Below are 27,865 nucleotides of genomic sequence, written 5' to 3'. Positions count from 1 at the left end.
GATTATGCAGAAACTGCTTATTTATTATAATAACTTCTCAAAATATGTTGTTTTGACAATGTATTTTCTTTTTCTTCCATTCTGACTGCAAAAAGACAAGAAAATCAGACTATGCTGTGAACAGAAAATACACGTCAAGCTAGAATATGGAAGTACTTAGTGTGCTTTATCTATGTTAGTAGAGAGTTTCTTTTCTCTCTTAATCTCCTTCTGCTCAACTTTCAATTTTCTATCTTTGTAGGCCAGGACTTCCAGAACAAGACATTTCATATTTAAAAATATATTTTTTTCTTTAAGTTTAGATAGGGAAAAATAGATGAGAATTTCATAATCTATGGCAGTGTGATAACTGCTTTGGGAAGAAAAGGCTTGCCAATACTTAGGATAACGTGTAGCGATGGATAAAAGATGCAGAATAAATATTATGTAACATTTGTTTTTAATCTCCTTCTGCTTCATTGTCATTTCTATTCTCTTCAGTGTTTTGTTTTGTTTTTTTGTTCTAACATTTTTGACATGTTCATTATATATTTTACTTCCATTGTCAAGAATAAGAAGCTGAGGCAGCACCTTTGCTCATGAGAAACAGCTTGACTGAATCTGTGCAGAGATGACATTTAAGTCAAAGACAGCATCTGGACCAGAAACAAGACAGCTTTTAACTTGTGTGTTTATGTGTATGTCTTTAATTAAAAGAAAATATAACCTATTCTATTCTGCAAAGGGTCTCCTGCAATAGTTACTCAAATGCTGATTTTAAAGCACTGTGAAAAGGAAACTGCACTGGTATGCATCAGCAAAGAAACACCAGCAGTCATGTCTTGCAGTTCAGTGAGACAATTCTTTTGCAAATGCTACTTTTTATGTGCATCTCCTATTTTTATTTTTATTTTTTTTCTGGAATCTGAAAATGCACACAGTAATGTGAAAGATTTCATGAAAGAGGGCTTCTGTGCTCCTCAACACATTTACAGAAAACTAATTTTAGAACTTGTGTCAATATAAAGGGGTATCTGACAGTTCAATATGAGTACATCTTGAATTAAATAGATTTGAGTCTTAGTAAATCCTAATTAACACTTCTTGCTTTTCATATGTTACCACAGGTTAGGATGAGAACAATACCTTTATAGTCAATAGCAAATCCTGACATTCCAACAGAAGCATCACTGCGAAAAGCCAGAAACAGACTGTTACCGCTGCTCTCTATTCTTTCAGGAGCCTGTGAGCCTTGAAAACTGCCAATTAGAGGACTGTTGGAATCCTCCCCTTCATAAATATGTAGAAAATCATAACTGGGTTCCATATTGAAACTGAAAAGAAAAAGAGAATTAAGTCTTAGATTGTTTTCTATGAATTAAACAAGACTGTAATTGTGGCTGCCAATCTTCCACCTAACATGTCTTCTTTTCCAGAAATAAAAGCCTTTTAAGCATGATTCATAGTGAAAATGTATTGTCTTTCGATGGAGTCCTCCATACCATTGATATGGACAAACTGAGCTTTCCAAAAGATCTACTATAAGGCCAAAGATCTACTACAGCAGGCTCTATCCACAATCAATATAAAAGAAACATATACTCTCTCCTATCAAAAATACTTTTCTCAAGATGGGATGAAACACCTGCTGCAGAAGGCTGCATTTTACCACTGATGACAGGAATGATCCAGGCCACTTGCTGCAATTTAAGCAATTTAAGTCAAAATTTTAGTTCACTAAACTAGATTGTATTAATCCACTCATCACAGACATAAATTCACCACCCTAGAAACTAGAACTGGAAACAGTACTTCAGGTTGGGTCTCATGAGAGCAGAGCAGAGGGGCAGAATCACCTCCCATGACCTGCTGGTCATGCTTCTCTTGATGCACTCCAGGATATGGTTGGCATTCTGGGCTGCAAGCTCATGTTGAGTCTTTCATCAACTGACACTCCCAAATCCTTCTCCTCAGAGCTGCTTTCAAGCCTATTTCTGCCTACCCTGTTCCTGTGCTTGGGATTGCTTGACCCAGGTGCAGGATCTTGAACTTAGCCTTGTTGAACTTCATGAAGCTGGCATAGTCTCACCTCTCAAGTCTGTTCAGTTCTCTCTGGGTGGCATCCCTTTCCCCTCTAGAGCATCAACTGCACCACTCAACTTGGTGTCATCTGTAAATTTGCTGAGAGTGCACTCCACCCTCACCTACAAAGACGTTAAAAAGCACCAATCCCAATCCCTAAACCAATACCTGAGGGATGCCATTTACTACCGATCTCCACTTGGACAATGAACTGTTGACCACAGCTCTCTGAGTGTGACCATCCAGTCAGTTCCTTATGCAGTGAGTGGTCCATCCATAAAATCTATTATTCTTCAGTTGGTTGACCAGGATGTCATGCAGAACAGAGTGAAATGCTTTGCACAAGACCAGTTAGTGTCAGTTCTATTTCTCCATCATGAAAGGCCACCAAGTTTGTAAGGCATGACTTGCCACTGATGAAGCCGCGTTGTTGACCACCAATCAACTCATCTTTATTTTCCATGTCCCTTAGCAGGTCCTTCAGGAGTATCAGTTCAATGATCTTGCCAGGAACAGAGGTGAGACTGATTGGCCTGTACTTTCTTGGATCTTCCTTTTTTTTCTTTTCCCCTTCTTGAAAATAGGGGTTACGTTTCCCCATTTCCAATTAATGGAAGCCTCACCAGACTGCCATGACCTTTCAGAAACGAGGGACAGCAGCCTGGTAACTTCATCCAGCAGTTCCCTCAGAACCCATGGATGGATTTTTGTCGAATCCCAAGGATTTGTGAACCTTCAGGTTTTTTAAGACGGTCTCAAACCTGATCTTCACCTACAGCAGTTTCTTTCCAGAGAGGGTCCACATCTTCCCTCGCCTTTTATCATTGATATGCTTGTAGAATTTCTTCTTGTTTTCTTTATGTCATTAGCTAGATTTAATTCTATGTGGATTTTAGCTTTCCTAACCTGAGCTCTGGATGCTTGAACATCTACTTAGTAGTCTTCCCAGGTAACCCGTTCCTGCTTCTGCACCATATGGACTTCCTTTTTGTACTTAATTAAGTCCAGGAGCTCCTTGCTAATCCATGGAGGCCTGCTGGCATTCTTGCCAGACTTCCTTTTTCTCAGGATGTGCTGCTTCCAAGCATGGAGGAGATGGTCCTTGAATACCCACCAGCTTCCTTGGGACCCTCTTCCCTCCAGGTCCTTATCCCATGTTACCCTTTTCCTAAGTAATGGCAAATGCAAGTGGCTTCACATAATAAACATTTTATGCTCTATTTTAAATAGCTAGGAGAAGCCACAAAAGAATGTTTGGAAGCTTCAAATAAGACAGAGAAATTTTAGTTGGGAGTAAGAAGAATGAAAAGAAAAAAAAAGAGAAGTCTAGAGATTGGGAACAAGGAAAAGCAATTTTACTATTCTGTTCTACAGAGAAATAGTTTTCAATCTTTCTGTAGACAAAAGACACTTGATAAAATGCACTGCATCTCTGTGTTCTTAGTTCACATTCTCATCCTATGTAGACACTGCTGTCTTCTCAAAGCCATTTCCTTGAGAATAACTCAGGACTCAGCTGTGGCATATTGCCTGAGAATAATAATAATAAAAAAGTTTGATAAAATGAAGACAAACTCACATGTTAAGAATGAGGATTTTGCAGATGTCAAAGAAAATTCAAACAAGTTATTGAAAGGATTGCAGAGAGTTATTTCTTCACTGACATTTTATATAAAACTAGAGGTATTTTGTGATAGTGTAGTGAGTTCCAACACTAAATATATTTCTATTTCAATTTAATTCTCTAGTACAAGGTTACCAGTGTGTACTCAAACACCTTTCCATTAGATAGAAATCTGTATTACTCTTCCCACCCATTTACACTGTAAGTATCTTATTTGTTAAAAATGAAAAACAGTTAAAGCTTTCATTTTAAGTCTCTTTGGTAACCATATGTATATAGATGAGAGTGTTAATAAGTTGTATTCCAACTTTCTTTATTTTCTTTTTTTTCTATTTTTTTTTTTTTTTTGTCCAGCTTTCTGAAAACATTTTCAAACGCTGTAATCTGAAGCTTAAAATGATCTATATAACAACCAGCCACCAGAAGACACGATAGTATCCAAGATATTCTACAGCATTACGTAGTTTTGTAAAATGTAGCACCAAAGGACAGGGAAGCTATAGCATAACTTTTTCTTTTACATTTCTAAGGAAAACTTATTCAGAACTGAAAATCTAAGAACTTCTTGTGCAGAATATCAAATTTATGAAAGACTTAGACAGTCAAGTGTGACTATCAGAATGCAATTACTTGTAACATGTAATGGAATTATAGTATTATTCCATTATGCTTCTCACATCTGTATTCCCTAAAATATAATTTACAAACAAATCTGAATACTGAGTAACTCTAAATTTATTTCATCTTACTTCAAATGGGACACACTTTGACAGTCCTAGCTAGCTGGGGATGTCCCATTGAACTAGAGACTGGCAAATGTGACACCCATCTTCAAAAAGGGCTGGAAAGATGGCCCTGGCAGCTATGGACCTATCAGTCTCATGTCAGTGGTGCAGAAGGTTATGGAGAGCCATCATGGACCAGTTAAAGGTCAACCAGGGGATCAGGCCCAGTCAGCATGGGTTTACAAATGGTAGATCTTCTTTGACAAACCTGATTTAATTCTATGACAAGGTGACCTGCTTAATAGATGAATGTAAGGCTGTTGATGCTGTCTATGTGAACTTCAGTAAGGCCTTTGACACTGTCACCCACAACATTCTCGTGGAGAAACTGGCTGCCCATGGTTTGGATGGGCGTACGCTCTGCTGGGTGAAACACTGGCTGGATGGCCAGGCCCCAAGTTTGCGGTCAATGGAGTTAAATACAGTTGGAATCAGTGTCCCCCAGGGCTCGGTACTGGGGCTGCTTCTATTTAACATCTTTATTAACAATCTTGATGAGGGGATTTAGTGCACCCTCAGTATGTTTGCAGATGACACTGAGTTGGGAGAGAGTGTTGATCTGCCTGAAAGAAGCGGGGTACTACAGAGGCACCTGGATAGACTGGACTGATGGGCCAAAGTTAACTGTATGATTTTCAATAGGGCCAAGCGTTGGGTCTGCAATTTGGTCACAACAACTCCAGGCAACACAACAGGCTTGGGGAGGAGTGGCTGTAAAGCTGCCTGATGGAAAGGGACCTTGGTGAACTGATGGACAGCCTGCTGAACACAAGACAGCATTGTGTCCAGCATTTGTACTTCTTTTTCTAAAAGAATCATAATTAATCTACAACTATTGAAGCAGAAACCAATATTACTCTCATATTAAAGATCAAATTTAGAATACAAAATGAAACATAAAAAAAAAAATAAAAATCACTTGCCAAGATGATCACATAAATCTAATTCAAATATAAATGACAATCTGGTAATATGAATTTGAATACATTCCTGAATTTCAATTTGCGTTAAAAACATATGCAACAAATATGTGTTGATGATGGTATCATGAGTAAATAAAACTTCTTTTATCACAATGACATAGAGTTATCCAAATATCTTTTATCTCTTGGAAAACAAAACAAGATATTACTACATTTTTAGGGACTTTTTTTTTTTTTTTCCTGATTTCTTCATTCCAAACAGTGTATTCAAACTGCATTTGTAAAAAAGCTTTAATAACTGAATTTTAAGTGGTTTCCAATATAGTGCAAATCTATAAAATACAAAAATGTAAATCAAGCATTTCCATAAATGGACTGTTTTTCAAAGCTACTTTTTCAGAGGTTACAGCCATTTTTATTACTCAGGTATGTATTTGATATCAAAAGTACATATAACTATGCTAATTTATGTTATTTTGAAGCAACACTAGAGCACATAGATTCAACACATAGCCATAAGATAAGATTTGAAGCTGTAAGAACTGATAATTGATGCCACTTTAAAATGAGAGATTTGAAATTCTGTTAAACAGAGACATTAATCTAGAAATAGTACCTTTTGAATATCAAGGCAATGACAAAGTCAGGGTTTACTTTTATTCTCCAGTCACATTCTTTCCCAGGAGGATACGGCTGTGGATAGTTAGGTGATAAAATAACTCCTGCTGGGCCTGTCAGGTTACCTCCACATGCAGCTGTCACAATGTAAAAAAAAAAAAAATTAAAAAAAAATAAAAAAATCACAAGTTTATGTTAGCTGTTAAATAGAAGTTAATTGATTTCTACATTTAATAACAAAAATACTTTGAACATAGATTTCCCACTTCCACCTAGAAAAATGTTTGTATTTTCCAGAAATAAAATGAGCTCTTTTCATATTTAAAGTTAGTGCAAGAAAAGCTCTTCCTAAAGGAATAAAAATATTTAAGCTTAATAGGAAGTGCTGTAAATTCTTGCTAGTACTTGATCCCATCTCAGTCAAACTGAAGTTCTTATGTATAGGAAGTGCTTTAATGGTTTAACAGTGGAATTCACAATGCAGACCCTTTTGGTCAAAGATATAACACAAATCAGTACTGGTTCAGTCAGTAAAATTATTTTAAGTAATAATAATAATTTACTTACCATAAATTAAGCTTTACTTTTAAGCACATAAGAAGTCCAGCTTTCAAAGGCAATGATTTTACAGAAGCCTACCTCAGAAGCACAGTAGTCAGCATGGTTGCACATATATTACCAAGTCATGCAGCCTGAACACATCTGTGGAATCAAGCTGTTGGTACTAGGGATTGGGCATCTGTACTAATCTGATTTACTCAACCATTTTTTGACTGAATGCCCATTTGCGCTTGGAATACACTCATGGAACAAATGTTTCACTTTAGTTTCATTCAAAAGCTCCAAGACAATTGTAAATCATAAGCAAAATATTTACTTTGAAAGAATACTCCTAACTTAAATGAAAATGTTCATGAAAATACTCCTTCTATTTTTATTACTATTATTATTATTATCATTATTATTATTATTTTAATCAATTCAATTTATCTTTCTATAGTTTTGATATTTTAATCATTACTTTTGGTCTATTTTTTCCCATTTGTTAGATTTATTTCTGTTTCTCTTCATTCATAAACAACCATTACAGGAAACGATTTACATGTTGTAAGATCTTGTGATAACTCAGCCTGAGAAAACCATGATCAACATTATTAGATATGAATGGAGCAGGAAACACTATATCAGGAACAGGAGTCTCACAGTGTTCAGAGATAAGCACACTTATTCAACAGAAGTAATCAGCAGCATACTGACTTAACTCTATGGTAACTTTAAAACTGATATATAGCGTCTTCAAGAGAACACCTAAGGTTTCTAATATTTTCATGTCTACAGTAAAGACTCTTTTAATCTGCTTTCCTCTTCAAGGTCACGTTAAGTATAAGGAAAAATAACAATTTTTTCAAGCCTTTTCTCCCAAATAAATCTTGGTCTCTTTTCTCTTTTCCCTTTCCTTTTCCTTCTTGCTTTCCCTTTTGTCTTCTTTATTTTCACCAGATAGGGAGAAATAGAATTTGCAGATCAGAGAAAGTGCATGAATCATCCAGACCTTTAAACACCAGATGTGTTTTGATTTTTATTTAAAGATTTTTAATTCACAGATAGCCCAAGCAAACAGTTTAGGAAACACTTTCTATTATTATTTACACATCACCCACTAGTTGAATAAGAAATATAATCTGTATTATTCTTAAATGGAGAATAACATCATCTCATTACCTATGCATGTAGGAGGATCAGGTTGCCAGAAGAATCGGTTATTCAGCTGCACGCACGTAATTTTAGCTTGTCCTTGAAGTTGATAACCAGGGTCACATTGAAAGGTAGTAGTATCCCCAGGTTCTCTGCTGTCTCCATATCTGGTACCATTTTGTGGTGTTCCAGGATCATTACAGGTTGATGCTATAGAAGCTTTAAGGGAATCATGAAATTAAAGCTTAAAGATGTAGACACTAAATATTTTTAATTAAAAGCACAACATTTTTACAAGAGCATTCCAAACAAGGCAGTAGTATTAATTCATTGGCTATCATGGAAATGCATTTTGTTTAGTTTTGTTTTGTTTTCTTATGTGAATCTGCCCATTGAAATGCATCACAGTTATGCTGGCTTCCTGACAGTTTCCTCAGTATAAAATATGGCCCAAGCAAAGCAAACACAAGCTTTTTTTCTTTTTTTTTTTTCATCCACTTAATGCAACAGTAATTTTTTTTTTATTTTTTTTTTTTACAGGGACATGCAGTAACGTTTTCAAAGTATCCTTACATTAACCAATTTCTGTTCTAGTTGTTATCCAAAGTTCTATTCTTAGCAAAGAAATTCTAATGGGTGCAATAAAAAGAAAATAATAATATTCCTCTTATCTTTTATCATTCTATGCAAAACACTTCTTGAGTTTGGATATATATTTTGCTTTGTTAAAATAATTAAATAAATACATTCAAAAAGTACAATGGTAAACTGAGCAGAACCATCGTTATGGTATGACTTAAAGCAACTACCTACTAACAACCCTATATCAGAATTCATGTGTTATAATTACTAAAATAGTATATAATAATACTAAATAATAATAATAATAATAAAATACTATAAATACATATATTTTATTTCTCATTTTATTATTAATCATTTTTTCTCTTTTTTCACCAGAATTTATAAGCATCAGTCTGAGAACTGAAGTAATGGCTATTCCTACTGCTGAGTATCATCTAAGCACTCCCCAGGAATCACCCCGACAATTTAAGTAACATCTCATGTTAGTGAAGTTTACAAAATGTACATATGACCACAGGGAAAGGAAAGCACTGTCATGGTCTCAGAGAAGTTATTTTCTAATTGACAGATAACAACAGCTTAAAAAGTGGATCACTAGTGTACAACTGTTAAAAAAATCTGATTGTTTTGAAGTGTATTAGTGTAAGTCAATCTCTTCAACAAGTACCTTTTTAAAAGAAATCTTTTAATATCTTCTTTTATTTATTTTTTTTTTTCTCCTTAAAAATCTTCAGCAATCAACAAGTGTTCCCAGTCTGACTGAGTCAAGTATGCACCAATTACTAAGGACTGGTGCCTTTTGAAATTTATGTCACTCTTAATTGTCATTTATTTCGCAAAAGAGAAGCACCGAAACATTCTAAACATTTTTGTTCTTGCAGCCTCTGAGGCTATTTTCTGTATTTGAAAACATTTTTATTTATCAATCCAAGTACACTTAATCCTAATTAAATTAAACATCAGATATGTAAGCACTGATGTGTCATCTAGAAAAGTGAACATTTAGACAGGCTGTCAACTCTTCAACACATCTCATTTTCAAGTTATTTTACATCATAAAATTGCCAAGAGGTTCTGTAACTGCGCAAAAATTACAAGTCTACCATTACTTCATTTGGTATTGAGAAAGTATCTAGAGGTCATAGTTAAGAATCAATAATTCTTCTGTCATCTATCTCACTTCATAAGTGACTCTTCTCAAACCAGACTGATAAAAAGGCTTGTAATTTAAAGCTGTCATATGTAAGTATGGAAATGGGGATTTTCACACTGTGATGTAACGTTACCATATAAAAATTTTTAAAAAAACTGAGAAATATGGAGACTTGAAGCTGAACACAGCAAGAATCACATAAGTACATATTTCGGAAAATAACATTAAGATCATTAATAACATTAAGTCCAACCATCAGTCTGACCTACCATATCCTATCATTAAAACAAACATGCTTGGTCATGATCAGCTGGCTGTTTATCAGCATCCCTAGATTCTTTTCTGCACAGTAACTTTCCATTCACCTTCCTCAGGGCTTGTTGTTACGATCCAAGTGCAAGACCTGGCACTCACTCCTGCTGAGTATCACATGAGGGGATGTAGATCATTTACCCAGTCTATCCAGATCTCTCTGCAAGGCTTGATGGACCTTAAGCAGATAAGCACTGCTGTCTAACTCGGTATGAACTGAGAACATACTGAAGGTGCACCTAAACATCTCAACCAGAAACTGATAAAAATGTTTAACAAAATTGGCCCCAAGACTGAGCCCTGGGGAGTACCATTTCTGACCAGTCACCAAATGGATTGAACACTATCCGATATGACTCATTACTGTGGGTATTCACCCAGTTCATCACCCAGCAAATCATACACCTGTCCAAGCTCTGAGTAGCCAATCTCACCAGTAGAACTCTGGGAAATTAAGCATCAATTTAAAACAGAATTAAATTAAAATACATGTGATAAAAATCAGGAAATAAATAACTACATATTTGACTGAAGGATGCTAAATCAAATCAAAATACCATAGCAAGACTTAATTTTTAGAAATGATTGAGAAGAATTATGGTCTTTTAGAACCTCAATGATCCATTGATTCTGAAATAACACAACCAGGAGAAAGTAATTTAATTCTGCTCACTGGCAAAGAACTCGTTTGGTGCTCACCAGCTCTTGTCCACATGTTCTATGCAGTAAACTACAAAAACTCAGTGTTAATAGAATCTTGCTCTGTACAGACTTCCCTTCTCCTTCCTAACTCATCTGCTCAGAGTAAGACATGCATGTGTATACAGACGATAGAATTAGTGTAAGAAGAATGAGAAGCTGGAAAAAACAAAGGTATCTAGGGAATCATCAGACCTTCATGTGTTGTCAGGCACTGTGTTAAACCTGTCTATTTTTAATTTAATAATCTTACAGAATCTCATTTTGGATTTTATTTTGGATTCAGTCCCCAAACTGCCTTTTCAAAGTTGAATTAAAATGCCACTGAAAATCAATAGCATACTGTTTGAGAACATGATCTGTAGCCTAGTGATCAATATGATAGAGTTGTGCCTAATTTATCTTTCACCTGAAGGACATTTCATCTTTAATCAGTTTGTTTAGCTTGTAATGTATTGTACAATAAATAATTAAATAACTAAATTTTAAAAATCACCTTTATCAGTATTGTTTGTATTCTACCTGCGGTATACAATCATGTGAGCATTTGTTTCAGTGTTTTGCTACTGACTCTGCCTTTATCTTTTTACTTCACATAGTTATAGTAATTATGAAGACCTTTCAATAGTTAGGATTGGAAGCTGCAGGCAATGCACAGTCTTCACATGTTTTGACAACAGATTTGAGAAGGATTTTAGCGTATCAAATGCAAGACATTGTACAGAGATGCAATGGAGCAGCTCTTGCCTGACATGGCATCGTTCCTTTATTATCTATCTATATGGTCTATGATTCTGGGAAGCGTTATCACAACATAATTTGTCTTTTATCTGCAGATTGTGTTGGAGCATAACAATGTATCATCCCTCTGTTATCCATACATACAGATGTGGGACAATCAGGTCTCCCTTGGCCATAGTCAGAGCTCCTGTAACATGGCTAACTGTCAAAGGGAAGAATATGTGCCAAGAGGGAAAGAGGAAGGAGTAGTACCACTGAATCAAAGTCCCCAAAAAAACAACAGAAAAAGACTCAAATCAAAGAAAATTACTGACAAGAGTGAATAACGCCATGTTCCCATAAAAAGCAATCCTAAACGAGAACCTTTTGAGCTCTTCAGAACACCAACAGTCTGTGATCCCTGATCTCCCCAGGCTGCAATGTCTCCCAGGGTAGATTTCTAAAGATTCACCTCTGACAGACATTAACAAAGAGGAGCCTTCTTTAGGTCAGACACTGTTGAAAGGGAAGGTGAGCAGCAGCTCAATACTGGAGGAAATGTTTATCAAACAAGCAGCTGAGTTTAGAAACCTCCCCCTTTCTGGAATCTAACTAAGCCATTGTGTATGATTATAGTAAATTCTTTCAAACAATTGTGATAAATTGTTTGATGATTAAGTGCTGATTGAGTGCTACTAAGAATCATACAGTCTACTCTCACAACTTATCATAAAAGTATCAACAAAAACTAAATTGCTGGTAAATCAGACTTGTGTGAAAATCAGTTCCTGACAATAGGATTTGCAGTAATTTCAGAGTAGTCACCACTTCCATAGATAAAAGAATAGCGTTTGGACCCAAACAAGAATAATTTTAACTCTTTTATTAAGTCTGAAATAAGAAAGTCCACAAGTTTGAAGTGGACAACTAAAGCAACCAAAGCTTCATTTCGTTTTAGCCCTACAGGAACCAAATGAAGATCTACTTTTCACAAGATTCAGGATGCCTTAACCAGGCTACAGATAAGATTATGGATAAGAAGTATTTTCCATACTAATTAAACTAGCTTATTGTAAGCATGTAATGCAACATTTAGAGTATCAGAGAAAGCAAAAAAAATAATAAATAAAGAAAGAATGATTGGGCTACAGACTTAAAAAAAGAGCACCTTGAAATATCTATTTTAACTATAGTTGTCTTAATGTTTGTTTTTTTTTTTGTTGTTTTTTTTTTTTCCTTTGAACTCAAAATTCCATAAGCACACAGGGAGGCACACGTGAATTTCTTTTAAAATGGATTTTTCTGCTAACTCCCTTTTCTCAGTAATACAGTCATGCATCAACCTGAAACAATCACGTAGTGAAGCCCAGAAATGAAAATTCTGTCACTGTTTACAATTAACTGTAACAACTCAAAACTATTAGGTGAGTAATTAAGATTTGTCTCAGCAGTCAATGAACTACATAGAAGATAAAAATACTCTGCAGAGTAGGGAAATTTAAAATTTAATTTTAATTTGGAATTTAATCAACAGTTTACACGGGTAGATAGTGATAGGAAAGGGGGAATGGCTTCAAAGTGAAAGCAGGGGTATTTAAATTAGATGCCAGGGAGAAATTTTTTTACTGAGAGTGTGCAGACACACTCAGGCTGCTCAGAGAAATTGTGGATGCCCCATGAAGGTGTTGAAGGCCAGCTTACATAGGGTCCTGGGCAACCTGATCTAGCGCCTCATTTAGTAGCTGATAAGCCTGTTTGAAGAAGGGATTTGAAACTAGATGATCTGAGTTTCCTTCCAATCAAAACCATTCTATGTTTCTATGATAAGTAAGTGTTAACTTTTTAAATAAGATACAAGAGAACATGGTTGCTTCTAATATGGCAGATTTCTAGTGAATTAGACTTACAGCTGATAGAAAGATCAAGCAATTTCCAACCAAAGTTTATCCTCTTTACTTTAGACACTTAGAAGAGAATTAATGCAGTTTAGAAAACTTCATTTTCACAATTAACTTAGGTGGGCAGTTTTTTGCTACTAGTACCTGTGTGTCCTCAGAAAAAGCACGCTAATTAACAAATGTCTATACTCTTCTAGTGTTCACTTTCTGTATCATGACAAGAAAGCTGGTTTACATCCCTAGCTTGTAATATGTAGTTTTAATGTACTTAACCCCTAGAGTATAGGTCAGCTTCGTACAGTGAACTTTTTTTTAATTATTTTTTATTTTTTGTCTTTTTATGCGTGATTAAATGGTAATTAAGTTTTAATGAAAAGCATTAGACTGATTACAATTAACATAATCACTCTTGTCATTTCATGTCTGCATGCTCTGCATACTGAGCTGAGTGGGCAAGACAAAGGCACTTTTAATAGCATTCAAATGTTTTGTGAGCTTTTTCCATTTATATTTTTTTCATTAAAAACATATATAACTACATATACAATCAACATAAGTAATTCATAGGTAACTATTTTCTGATCTATTTCATACTATACTTTCATTGAACATTTTTTTAGGCAGATACTATAATAGTATTCTCAAATGTATAGAATGAAAGTAATCAGCATGCATGTAGCATTGTGAAAGAAATTCCCTGCTGAAGACTAGCAATCCAATGCTTTGTTTTTAAGCTGCTTGTTTGACTTGATACTCTCATATGTATATCCTTCATATGATGCTGTAACTGGATGTTGATTGACACAGACACTTATCCCAGTTGCATAATCTGATACAGATTTTGCATGCATTAGAATTCTAGATTCTTGAAGGTTTTCCAAGGCTATGGAATTATTAATTTGAAGATAACTTTTTACTTGGTAATTTATGTTTAAATACAATATGCTCATTAATTAAAGTGTCACCTGAAAATCCATCATACAAGTAACAAAGAGACATGAAACTCAAGCAGTTACCACCGCAGAAACTTGTAAATTAAACATCTACATCATCTGAAATCACCAGAAAGAAAAAAGAAAAAAAAAAAGAAAAAAAAAAGTTTAAGTAATAGAAGATTACTTTCTGCATAATGTTAGGAACTACTACTGCAGTGAATTTTCAACATTCTTTGCAGTTTTGTGATTAGCAGACAGCTGAACACACGAATACTAAAGCATGCAAAGATTCTCACATATTCATAGATTAATCAGTTTGAATATTTTACATATCAAGACTGCAGTGGTCTGCTTATGGCCCCAAGGAGACTAAATAAATTAAGCTCTCAGTTTTAGATGAAATATTTTAACACTTACATTATATATTCTTTAAACCCTACTTTTTATTCCTTTAAAAATAAATAAATAAATAAATAAATAAATAAATAAATAAATAAATGGATGGATAGATAAATAAATAAATAAATAGAAAGTTCTACTTGCCAAGCATTCTACTACCCCAAGCAGGGCGAATGAAATTTTAATATCATTTTCCCATTACTTGAGATGAGACATTCAGTTCTTCATCACTAATCTCAGTTAACTCCAGTAAGATACACGCTGCAATTCCTAGCAAAATCACTGAGTACAGCCATCAGGGATACTACGATGACAAACTCAGTTCTTCACCCTTAAGTCCTCAAACCGTCTCAGATTCACTAGAAGTATTACTGAAGGTCAAAAGAATTTGATTTGAAAACATGTCAGCAAAAAGTTTAAATATTTTCCTTCTTTGAATATATATATATATACATGAAATTATACCTTTTTCTTTTTGTATAAAGTAACATAAAATATTTGCTAACACAAATTTAAAAAAAAAAATACAAACAAACCACATTTAATTTCTACAAATGTGGAAAACAACAAGAAATTGCTTGAAGAAGTTACATTTTACATATGGTAAAAAAAAATACAAACAATTGACCCTAATTGTACTTTCTGAATAAGGATGTAGAATTATATAATTTTATATAATTTTATTTTTTTTCCCAAAGACCGAGGAAGCTGTAAAATGAGAAAAAATTCAAGTATATAAGGATAATACATACAAATGTTGTAAATAATGATTGATATTAAGATGCAAAAGTATTTACATACTTGAAAACTGGATGGAGAAGCCTGATTTGCTGATGAAGAAGTCACTGTCAAACTGTAATGTCAATGAGTTGAAGGTGCTGTGAATATCCTCTGGAAGGGATGAGCCGCTCCATTCTTTAAGCAATATGTTGCTCTCAATGGGCCCATCCCATACCTTCAAGATGTCATGAGCAACTTCAGTGTCAAAAACAATAAAATGCAGACTGCAAAGAAAAAGTAAAAGCCCTGTACATTACTCATTACATGTAATTACAAAAAACTCAAAGCAATCATTCCCAAATTTTTCTTGGTTTAGAGATGCTGTTTATGTTTCAAGACTGTAGAAGGTCTGGTTATCCTAGAATATTTTGTCTATTTTTCCTGTTGTGTGAGCTGATTGAGAAAGATTTTCAAGAATGCTATGGCACTTGGCAGAATCTTTGTATTAACTTCAAGTTCTGACTGTGTACTTTTACATTGAAGTAATTAAATAGCTAAACAACAAAACCAGGTTTTGTTTGTTTTAGACAGTTGTATGTTGATATTCCTTCATTGCATTTGATGTCAATTGGAAATTACTAATTTGTCATTTAAATGTAAATGGTATATAAAAATTGCCTGTGATAGGCTGAATTAATTATATAGCTTAATGAAATGGGATTATTAAAAATCAAAAAGGAAACACAGAAAAATACTTTCCAGTTGATAATTTTTTGTTTACTTCTAATGTTTTGTTGACTTAATTTTAAAACAAATTATTTTCATTTAAAATATTGTCCATAGAAAATGAATAATGAAACACCTTACTCTTTGTGAGCTTTCTGCACAAAATAAAGCACAGTTAATACTGTGAAGAAATATCTCAGCTGAATATCATTAATTATGTCAGTCTCTAAAATTATTTTAATTACAACAATCACTATTATATTCATTAGGTGTTAAAAAGTTTCTAGATTTTAGGAGCAGAGCAGGAATAGGAAATGAAAACCCTGCCGAGTTGTTTAGAAAGCACTATAGAGCTCCTATTCTCTGATACTCTTGTTAATTGTAAAAAACTCATCAAATATCATGAGAATTCCTAACGTAATCAACAAGAACCAAGAAGCCTGATATCCAAGAATTCCTGGCAGAGACTCAGGCACTTTAAGATTGCTTGAGGTAATTTACTTGTGAAAGAAAGCCTTGAATAATTATATTATATTCACAACAAATTATTTCATTGAATATGACAGTAAGATTAAAAAAAAAAAAAAAAAAGTGACATTACAGTGACTTATGGGAAGATTTTTGAAACCACAGCTGACACTTCAGCTTGTTTACTGTTACAAAAAGGCATAACAGCTCTGCCATACCAATGATTTATAACCCATGCTATTCAAAGGAATTCACAGATAAGTGTCAGAATCCCAGGTATTCCCAGTACAGTTCAGGTATTGAGATTCCCTGGAGGAATGGTACTCTTAAAATGCCAGAATAACAAGGTAACAAAGGAGTTAATAAACAAACAAACAAACAACAACAAAAAGAACTGTAAAAGATCAAGAAAATGTATGGCGTAAAGTATAATTAACAAAATACAGAAATAATTAATGCTGAAAATTAAGCATATACCTTATTGTCTTTCCTGGATCTGCTTCGACTACCCAGGTACAATGAAGATTATTGTCATATGGTGCTGGGTAACCTGGGGACAAAATGCGCCCCGATGTAGCAGCATGAATTCGACCACCACATTCAGCTACAAAATAAATAAGGATTGGTATTATTATTTGAAGATCACAGCATTTTGCACTTTCATTTTTCATTTTTCTTTCCACATTTCTATATCTTCTAAAAAGTAACAGGTAATAACATCTCTAAAGTAGTATTATAGGGCATATAATAAACTAGGACACGTACACAAATTAAAAACACACATATAATGATTTTATTCCTTCCCAGATGCAAAGCAATAAATCACACTTCTGCAATTAAGATACTTTACTGAAAAGATACTTTAAAATGAAGATTACAAAATCACAATTTTAGTATCAGTAAAACAGCAGAAAGCATAACGTTTGAAGGTCTCAGAAATGTCTCACCAAATATGTTTGTGTTTTCTAAGTAACACTGAGTGCTGAAATACAGATTTTACACAGTTTCACTATGTATTTAAAATCATTTTTTTCCTTGTACTAACATGAAATTGCTTTCAGATTAATGGTTTCATGTTACTTCTCCGTACCTTTAGGTTTAATTACATCATAAAGGAGTTAGATATTGCCTCGTAATTTACTTAGATATTTGCGAATTTAAATGCCATATTCCCAGCAAGCAAGAGAATAAATCAGAAATCTATGATTTGTGAGTATAAAGTGTCTGGTTGTAAGCATTTTTATTATCACAGCTATCTGAAATTTGTGGAGAGACTTATTGCTGTGCAAAATATCCAGAATTAAATAATGTTTACATTGCTTATTTAGAGCATTGTGTCATTGTGTGGCCACTATAAAGCTGTGCACTAATGAAACAGGAAAACTCTGTAACAGTAAGGTACTTCGTAAAGAAAAAGAATTAGCGTCTCCCCTGTTAAGAAAAGTAATGCCCCTGAAGTCCTATCTTATTTACCCTAAACAGAGCAGATTCACAAGTAGTGGCACTAAAAAACACAAGGCAGAACAACTGAAGCATAACTGTCTATCACAATGTAAAGACACAGAATTAAACCGATTTTACAGGGGGACCAAATAATTTGTCAGCAACAACTCCCAACAAATAGAAAGTCCAATGCATGCCACTGAGCCACTGCTGCCAACCAAATTGTTAAAGGGCAGAAAAATAAACTTAGAGGAAAAGGTGAGTGATTTACTTACCTACCCTGCTGTTTCGGTCACTCACAACACAGCATATTTTGAAGAGCACCACAGCAGAAAGCTACTCTAAAACATTTTTTTCTTATTTTTTATTTTTTTTATTTTTTTCAAATATAACAATTCTGTAAGGTTTCAAGTAATTTTAATTATATGACCTCAGAATGTAATATTTGCCATGACAGCAATTGGCAAGTAAAGAAATAATTGATACAATTCTTTACCAAACAACTTCTTTGGAAGATAAACAAGTGAAATCAGAATTATTTAAACTTGATAGTTTAACTGGAAAATAAATAAATAAATAACAAAAGAACAACAAAAGTCCAACCAACACTTATAAGCGAATGAAAAACAAATTTTCTACAGCAATTCTGAACAAAAGTACAGAAAGGTAATGAGTATGCAGTAAAATCACATCAAAGAATATGCTGCATTATATAAAGAACTAAAACTAATAGAATTGAACTAGCACTCAAAAAAATAAGAAGTCCTAGAGTAGGGATTACAGGATTTTATTTTATTTTTTCCCCTTTTCTCTTAGAAAATAAATTGAATGCTAAATCAGTGTAGCAGTGCATTATCAAAGATGAAAAGGTGTGGAATATGTTGACTATGTACACAGGCTGGAATGACTGTAAAGACAATGATAAATGTAAAGGTTACTGAATTTGTTGTCATTTTGCTTGGACATATTGTATGATTGAGATTTCAACATCCCGAATTTAGATCAGAAGACAAATAATCAGTCTAAGGAAGGAAATTGGGTAGACTTTTGAATTTATTTGCTTAATAAATTTGAAACTGATTCAAGTTCTTAGTTGTTGGTGAAAATAAACACAAGAAAAGACTCCAGAAAATGAACTTAACAATTTTATTTAAATTAAATGGGGAGATAGGCAATGGTAGGGCAAATTAAGAGTTCTCTCTTAAAAAGGGCAAACACTGATGAAAAGAACTATACTCAAGCTGAAAAGCTTGAGAATGTATAAGAACACCTGCAACGTCTATTGATTCAAACCTGAAAGTTATTTTGAACTGTCACACACACACACACGTGCATATATATATAATGAAAGAAAGCCTGCACTTTTTCAGACTGCAGGTCTGTGAATGTATCTAGAAGGAAGCAGCTCCTGGAACAGAAAATGCTGGAAAAGGGCTACAAGTAAGGATTCTGCAAGTCAGATGAATTTGCTGGAAGTAGTCAGTAGCTTACCAATATCACGTATCAGATTCAAAAGGTAAGCATTAGAAAGCACACAAAAATAAAGACTTTCTCAAGGACTCATGGCAACATCATCTGGAAACCTGAACTCAGAAAGCCACTGGTAATTGGTAGACTGGAAATGGAAAACTGCCTAACAAAGGTACTAATGGACAACAGCCATACTGATGTTCAGATGTTTTCTTTGTCTCACTCAGTACTTCCCTAATGTTTGTGATAGCTGTAATGAAACAGTGAACAATGAAAAGAACCAGAAAAATTACATTTGGCTACCCATGGTAAATTGTTACTTGAAACTTAAAGTATTTATTGTATATGTCATTATCATATAAAATATAGAAAGTTATTTGTGTTTTTTTCTTTTTTTTCCTGAAGCACCAGAGATATCTTTCACTACAACAAACCATATTACCTATGCATGTAGGCAGAGGTTTGTCCCAGACTCTCCTGTCTCCACTTAAGCAAGTCATAATGCCACTGCCGTGCATTGTATAGCCAGGATTACAGCTGTATAAAATGACGGTGTCTACGAAATGTCCTTCATCTCGGATCTTGTAGCCATAATTTGGTATGCCAGGATCTTCACACTTGACTAGGTCAAAACCTGAAAACAGAAGTGAGAAAGGAAAAAGAAGAAAAAATAACACACAAATATAAAATACCAAATAAAATATAATTCCAGTTAATTGTTTTCTAATCTTGATTCAAATTATTCTCTCATGATTCGGTTAGATTACATAAATCCAGAGCAACCAAAGATAAATTATATGTAACTTGAAGAAAATAGAAACTGAGACACCAAGAATTATTCATGTTATTATGACTTTTTTTTCATTGAAGAAATTTTATTATTTGCACAGTCCCAAAAGAGATCAGTAATAAATTATTTTATGTCATTTCTATTATTACAATATTTATTTATTTATTTATTTATTTATTATTCAGAGGAAAGGGAGCAGTATCAATTCTTTTCTTGGTAGAGAGTGAGAACTTCATTTCCTTATCTAACCTCTACAGAAACATCAGCAGACCATAGTGGAAATTCAGGAAGCAAATGCAAAATAAATTTATTTATTCTAGCATCCAGACAGCATAGCTTTAGCTTTTCCTCTGCCGCAAATAAATAACTAATACTCTTCTTTTTGACGAGCAGCCCCATTTTTGAGCTATTAACTTGAGGAACGAACAGTTTCCTCTGTTCTTTGCATGAACAGTTTTACTTTGGGCATCTGCAATTATTTACATACTTCTATTGTATCTTCTCTGTATAGTAGTGATAAGATTTAAAGATGTTCTGAACTGATGCCCAGCTTTTGGAGCTTTTTATGAAGAGTCGTTCCAAACTCATTTTTCTCAACTACTGACAGGTTAGTGGATTTTTCTTTTATTACTGTCTTGTCCTCAGCCTGACTCTACAAATTATTTCTCATTTGTGGTCTGTATTTTACTAACAGTTGCTGTTATAACTCATTATGGAGTTCTTAATCTGGCAACTGATATTCCCTTCAATTTGTTGTTGTGGCCAATTCCCTACATGAGGTCCTTCACTAATAAGGATGTATCAGACATCTTTATGGTAAATAACATATCAATACATAAGCCTTTAAATTTCACTGCTTAATCTGCAAATACTGCCTTGGGATGAAATGAAAAAATACTGTGAAAACTCAAAGCATAATTGTTAAATGTAGAGTATAACAAATGCAAATAGGGCACTAACAATTATTACCAAAAAAAAAAAAAAAAAAAAAAAAAAAAGGCACACATTACATAATTGTAGGGGTTGGAAGGGACCTCCAGACATCATTGAGTCCAACCCCCCTACCAAAGCAGATTCCCTATACCAGGTCACACAGGTAGGTGTCCAGGTGAGTCAGAGAAGACTCCACAACCCCCCTGGGCAGTCTGTTCCAGTGCTCTGTAACCCTCATAATAAAGAAGTCCTTGCTCACATTCATGTGGAACTCCCTATGCTCAGTTTCTGGCCGTTTCCCCTTGTCCTGTCTCCATACACGGCTGAAAAGAGTCTGGTCTTGCCACTTTGCCCCTCACACCTTAGATACTTATAGACCTGGATCAGGTCCGTCTCAGTCTTCTCAAGGCTAAACAATTCTTAAAGTCTGTTTTCCTCTAGGGAAACTAGATAGAATGCAAATCCTATGGAGGTGAACATCATTCACAGGCCTGAATCTTGCACATTCTTTGGCAGAAAAGACATTCTCCCAGAGTGCTGCATTTAGTGAGAGAAATGGTCATGAATCCCAAACTGATGGACATTAACATTTTGTTATGACCAGAGTGTACACTCAGAATGCTATTTTGTGAAGAGGAAACCATATTGATTTCTGTTTTTTGGCTGTCATCTCCATATTAGAACAGAACTGCAGGAAAACATCTAATTTCACAAAATGAGAAAAAGGAGGACACAAAAAAATGTCGAGTGTTCAGGAACTAACATAACACTTCATTTTTAATCCATACTACATTTTCTGGAAGAGAGAAATGAAAAGCCTTTAGAAAGTTAAAACCTAGGTACAGATTATATGGCAAATAATGGAATGGTTTTCAGAGTTTTATATTAAAGTCTGGAATTAATTTTGCACCTTTCTTTAATATGCAGGAGTCTGCTGTGAGGTAAAATATACTGCTCAGTGATCCAGTGCAACTACGCACATTCCTAAAGATCATATCTGTATGTATTCCAGGATCCTTCCACTGACTCAGTACAGTGAGCTCCAAGGCTTATTTTGCAGATATTCTGCTTCTGTTATATCCTGCACAGGACTGGGGAACCATGAAATTGCCATTGAGAGATAGATAAGTTGCTTCTTAGAAAACAGATGTTTGAATAAGAACAGAGATCAACTTTATGTGATCTCAGAAAGGCTACTGTTGATGCACAGAACTTGGTAAAACCCTTCAGGACTGCAGAAAGTCAAAAGAGAAGTTCTACATAGGGGTACTGTTTCTTACAGTTCACAGCTCAGAGGTACTTCTGAGTAGACTGGATGAATAGTATCATGGAAATAAACATCTGGCACAACAAAAATAAATGAATGTTAAGAGTTCCAGCCAATGCTATGAAGAGAAAGAGCCTTTTCTCCTCAACTCTGGGAAAAGAGAAAAAAAAAAAAAAAGTGTTTTACTGAAGAAAGAAAGCAATGATGGGCAGGGATTTGAAGCAGAGTCAGACACTGTCTTTGCTGCAGTCTTCCCTTTGAGACACAGAGGTTGTCTTAATGTTTTAATTACTTGCTAAGAATTTTGGACATATACGTAAGACAAAAGTGTCTTCAAATGATAAACAACAACACAGCAACTGATAAACAGAAATTGTGTACAGCTGAATGTGATACAAGTGAAATTACTGTACAAGTTATCTTTGCAGGAACAATGAGTGATCAGTGCAGAAGTATAGTGCTGAGTTTTTTGTGAACTGTAAAACACCATACAGGACAGAGAGCAGTCAGCATTATACAGAACTCAGTGTCAAAGTACATGTGTACAGTACATACAATAAAGTGTGGAAAGGCTGTATTTGTTTTCCCCAGTAGCCAAGAAAAGACAAGACTCAGTAAGTGAACGAGAATTAAACAGCAGTAGTAAGGAAGCACAACTGACAAAAGCTTCCTTGTCTTAAGCTCTCCACATGATGAGTGAACACAGTGTTAAAATTCCTCGAGAGAGCTGTGACAGTGGAGAGGTTAAACCCTGCAGGGAGACCATCCTGCTTGTTATACAGAGACTGCACTGCATCGGTCCTTATTTAAAATTGCAGCCTGGTATTTCTCCTATGGCAATCTTCAAAATATTTTATGGACTGGATTTCCCAAAGAATAGGAGTCATCAATACAGCCAATTCTCAAAGAATCTCAAAATATTCAATCTTCTGTTTGTATTATATATAAATGGTGAAAATAGCTACAGTGCTAGGAAATAACATTAAATTGTCTTTACAGTCAATATAAACACCCAGTCAGATATTTGCTATCTTACAAATGTATTGTCTTGAATTTGGCATCCTGAAAATACACATGAAAATTAAGAAACAACATGGCATTTACAAATGGGATCCTCTCATATTAGAGCAGATAGGAATAAATCTCATTATAGGTAACCACTGCAATATGAATTTCTGCAAAATGAAGACATAATATATAAATGAGATATTTGGCTTAAAAAAAAATAAAAATAAAAATAAAAAAAAATCATAGCTGAAGTAACCTTTTCCTTCCCAGTTCTGACAAAAATAATACTTAATTAATCAATATGTAAGAGTAGAATTATAAGATTTACCAGGCAAAGCAGAAAAACAAAAGTGGAAGTGAATGATTTCTGCTTATTGTTCGACTGACTCTAATCCAAAGGGAAGCCACTTTTATATCTTATATAAAAAGCTATGATTCCATTTCTGTGCCAGCAGCTTATGAAAGCTGATGAAAGACAATAATTTGAAGGTAAAGGGTACTTAGAGATTCATAGAAGTGAATCATTCAGTGGAGTCAGTGGATTTAGTGGAGTTTCAACAAAGTTTATGTACTGGAAACAAGCTACTTCTTAATTACATTCAAACTGTCGGGTAAGTGCACTATGCAAATGTACAGACACGTGTCAATCAGACTACCTTTGTTAGCTACTTACTTGTATAAGTGAGCTGAAATCCTTGGTCAGTTTCAGATCCATTGGTATTAAACTCAATCCACAGGTGATTAGAGGTGCTGTTAAGGATAACTCCCATCATTTCATTCTTGGTGAAGGCTCCCAGAGAACGAGAAGAACTGTCTTTTCCATCATACACCTTGTAGAAACAAAATAATAGCATGAAAATAGATATTTGAGTAAGTGAATCTGCATATCTGAAAAACTTTATACGCTTCCAAAGTTAGCTATGCACTGCAAATTTCTTGTGGTTATGTACCACTCTAAAAATACTATTTCTTAGTTATAACGTTCAGTAAAATAATTAAAAAAAAAATAAATATTGTCACCCTTTCAGATGTTTTCAAACTTTTTTCTTCTACAGTTTTGTGAGTTCATCGTGAAGAAAACACATTGTTTTCTTCCAAAGTTAGCTATGCACTGCAAATTTCTTGTGGTTATGTACCACTCTAAAAATACTATTTCTTAGTTATAACGTTCAGTAAAATAATTAAAAAAAAAATAAATATTGTCACCCTTTCAGATGTTTTCAAACTTTTTTCTTCTACAGTTTTGTGAGTTCATCGTGAAGAAAACACATTGTTTTCTTCCAAAGTTAGCTATGCACTGCAAATTTCTTGTGGTTATGTACCACTCTAAAAATACTATTTCTTAGTTATAACGTTCAGTAAAATAATTAAAAAAAAAATAAATATTGTCACCCTTTCAGATGTTTTCAAACTTTTTTCTTCTACAGTTTTGTGAGTTCATCGTGAAGAAAACACATTGCTCTATCTTCCAGGGCTTCATAACTAAAGATTCTATTTTCGTGATCATGAACAAAGTCTAATAGAAGTAGAATTTCAGGAATCAGCCTTGAAGTAAAGCTGAAAGAGACAAATTCCATTCTACTCTGTTTTTTCCCCTCTTATATCAAGAAGCAGAAATGATGTATTTAAGACAGTATATCACTTTTACTTCAGACACTGAATCACAATATTTTTTTATTTACCCTAGATTTTAAAAAAAAGTAATTCTGGTCTTAAAAGGAATTTGTGAATCTGTTTCCAAAGTGCAGAAATGTTTTACTTACTATGTTATTTTACCTAAAAGTTTCAGTGGAAAACAAAATTAGTAACATTAAACTGTCATCTTTCAAACTATAAATTGAGTGTTCATAAATACACGACAAATATGAAGGGCAAGAATTTTCTAGCAGGTAGAAAATTAATTTTGATTACTGTGAAATCTTGAAAGATATGAAGTCCCAAGTAGTCTTCTGTCATTTTAGTTTGTTTGTTTGTTTTGTTGTTTTTTTGTTTTTGTCTAAAGTACATACACATCTATATATAAATAAATTCCTCTTGAATTAAAAAAAATTAATAAATTAAAAAAAATCTTTTTGCAGATATAAAGTGTGTTTCACACTTCCCAAATTCATCATGTGGACATTTTAACAAAAGTAATTAATTTGATCCTCTCGTTTCTAAGAGAAAGACAATTCACCCTAAATGCCCATTTCCTTTAGTAACCACACTAATCCAGTGCAAAAGCCGCAACAAATATCTCAAGCTCTTGGTCTTCTTTTCTTCATTCTCACACTTTGTGGTATAACGAGCATTTATCCTGATTCCAGCCAGAAGGAGGTGGTGACTGATTTAGAAACCTAAATTCCCACATCTCAGTTACAGAACATATTTTCCTATTTGAATGTACAAAATTTATGTATGAACAAAATTTAGAAATGCATCTTTTGAGAGGATGGACCATTGAAACAGCATTTACAGATGATTACCAATATTCAGAAGCAGAGCTACTTTCCCAGTAAAAAAACATTATACCCTCAATAAGTCAATTTTTTCAAAGTAGTACATTCATATGTGCTGCTATATATAATAACAAAAAATTACATATAAAAATGTTTTTTAAGATAAAACAAAAAAAACCCTGTTTCATAAATATACATAAATAAGAACTTTCTCTTAAAGAAGATTTTGTACAATAATATATTACACTATTCATTCCTAGAACAGAACGTCTTTAGAACTCATGCAAAAACTGTCCTATATTAGGGCACGTAGATAAGCCATTGCCATTCACAGCTGTGCTACTAATAACAATATAATGCCTCCAAACTTCTACTGTTGTTCAGGGCCAGAATTACAGAATTCTTTCACTGCCTGATTATGCTTTATCAGAGATGGAAATTTACTATATGAAAAAGAAGCCCAATACACTCACTCCAAGATTACTCATCGGCATTCTCATCATATATTCAAAAAATACAGATATATTTTACTCGGTTTCATAGATTCATGTATTAGTTTGAATGAAAAGATGGATTTCTAATTGACTTTAACAGTAAGTTCTCTTTAAAAGAAATAAATAGTGCTTACATAAACAGGACTTTTATTCATCTTTAAAAGAAAAATAATTTAATAACTACAATCGTTGTTTGATGTCTTGCTCTAGTGATTTCCTATGTTACTGACTTTGCAGATGCTCTTGCTACCTAATGATAAGCAAGTTAAATCATATTCTTTGTCAAGATTAATCAAGATACAAATGAAAATACCAAATTATGAAACAAAAATGAGATATGAGCAGTTGCATGAAAGTGGCTGCTGTTAACATTACAGACATAATGTGGTACATCTCTGGTCTAGCGAGACCAGTGGTCAAAAAATATAAGGATCAAATCTCAACCATCCACGGAAACAATTAATTTATTAATTATTATTAATTTATTAATTTATAATTTGTTTTTTTTTTTAAATAATGATTTATTCAAATTGCCCCGGAAAAGGTTTACTCCAAGCCAGACAGATAATCCCAAACAATTCTTGGCCATGGTTTGGCAACTAGCATGAGTTAAGGACTACTCCCAGAAGGTGTCTTGTGCGTAACCTCTGCATAAGGTTTGAAGGGCATCTGCCATGTGTGTAACCTCTGGAGCCAGGAACACATTACCACACTTTTATTAACATTGTTACTGTGGTTCATATGCCTTACTCATGAAGGATAAGCTATTTCAAATATAATTCCCACACTCTAATTGCCAAGTACTCTTTTCCCCTGTCATGAAGCAAAAAGGAAGATATCTGGCCAAAGAGCAGAAAGACATGAAATTATACTCAGAACAAATTCACGGTGAGATAGAAATCCTACTGTCAGTTTAAAGAATTAAGAATTTCAAGAGGTTGATAAAACAGAGAGACCAGGAGGCTTAGGTGTCAGCAAGTAAAAAAGGGTAAGCTTTAAAATAATCAGCTGATCTAAATACAGTTTAATTATAAACTTCAAAATTGTCCCTATGTCTTTACTTGAGCTCTGATGTTTATCCCTGTAACTCAAGTTCAAATTTTGCTACATTTATAGAAAGCTTTGCCCGTGACTTACAGTCATTAACTTTGCAGTATATTCTCCTTGAAATCACTCATCTTTACCCCTTCTCATGCATGCAATCTTCCTCATGTCAGGAACACTTTGCAAATTATTTTTTATTCCCTGTGTACTGCTTAACGTTAATATTCGGGTGACTTTTAGATTTCGTACTTGTGCCAACAGCAAACCCAGTCAAACACATGCAGTTCATGTTAGTTTTATGTTTTAAAAGCAAGTAAAGAGTGCCAGAGTACAGGCACAACCTGACTGTCCACACAATATTTATGGTTAAGACATCCTTGGCGAACAGTAAATGCAGACCTACTGACACCTTCACAATTTTTTTTCCTGAGGGTACAGAAGAGATGCAGAGGCCAGGGACTGTTTCCAAGAGGAGGTTTAAGTGAGCCACCTAGTTTTGTGTTTAATTTAATGGATGTATTCAGACTGCAGAACTTGGCCTTGGGGACAGTAGAGAATGATCACAGCATTGTTTAGTGCTCTAAGATAAATGTATCCAGGACATTCAAGGAAGCTTTATTTCTCCTAAATATTTGTGAGCAGCTGAGAGAGAAATGC

General features: G+C 34.1%; 1 protein-coding gene across 1 annotated transcript in view; it reads right to left on the bottom strand.

Moving 5' to 3' along the window:
- The window catches only part of CSMD1 (CUB and Sushi multiple domains 1), an 883,217-nt gene that overhangs the window by 126,770 nt on the left and 728,582 nt on the right, over positions 1 to 27,865 (bottom strand). Inside the window, exons 23-29 of the mRNA XM_015859302.2 lie at positions 23,906 to 24,062; positions 19,677 to 19,868; positions 16,799 to 16,925; positions 15,209 to 15,411; positions 7,734 to 7,925; positions 6,010 to 6,148; positions 1,126 to 1,313 (exon numbers count right to left, since the gene is read on the bottom strand). Of these exons, the coding sequence (XP_015714788.1) occupies positions 1,126 to 1,313; positions 6,010 to 6,148; positions 7,734 to 7,925; positions 15,209 to 15,411; positions 16,799 to 16,925; positions 19,677 to 19,868; positions 23,906 to 24,062 (1,198 nt within the window). The remainder of the gene's footprint in view (positions 1 to 1,125; positions 1,314 to 6,009; positions 6,149 to 7,733; positions 7,926 to 15,208; positions 15,412 to 16,798; positions 16,926 to 19,676; positions 19,869 to 23,905; positions 24,063 to 27,865) is intronic.

The sequence above is a fragment of the Coturnix japonica genome, chromosome 3 (genome assembly GCF_001577835.2).
Source record: "Coturnix japonica isolate 7356 chromosome 3, Coturnix japonica 2.1, whole genome shotgun sequence".
NCBI classification, from domain to species: Eukaryota; Metazoa; Chordata; class Aves; order Galliformes; family Phasianidae; genus Coturnix; species Coturnix japonica.
This window is presented reverse-complemented; position numbering and strand designations above follow the sequence as displayed.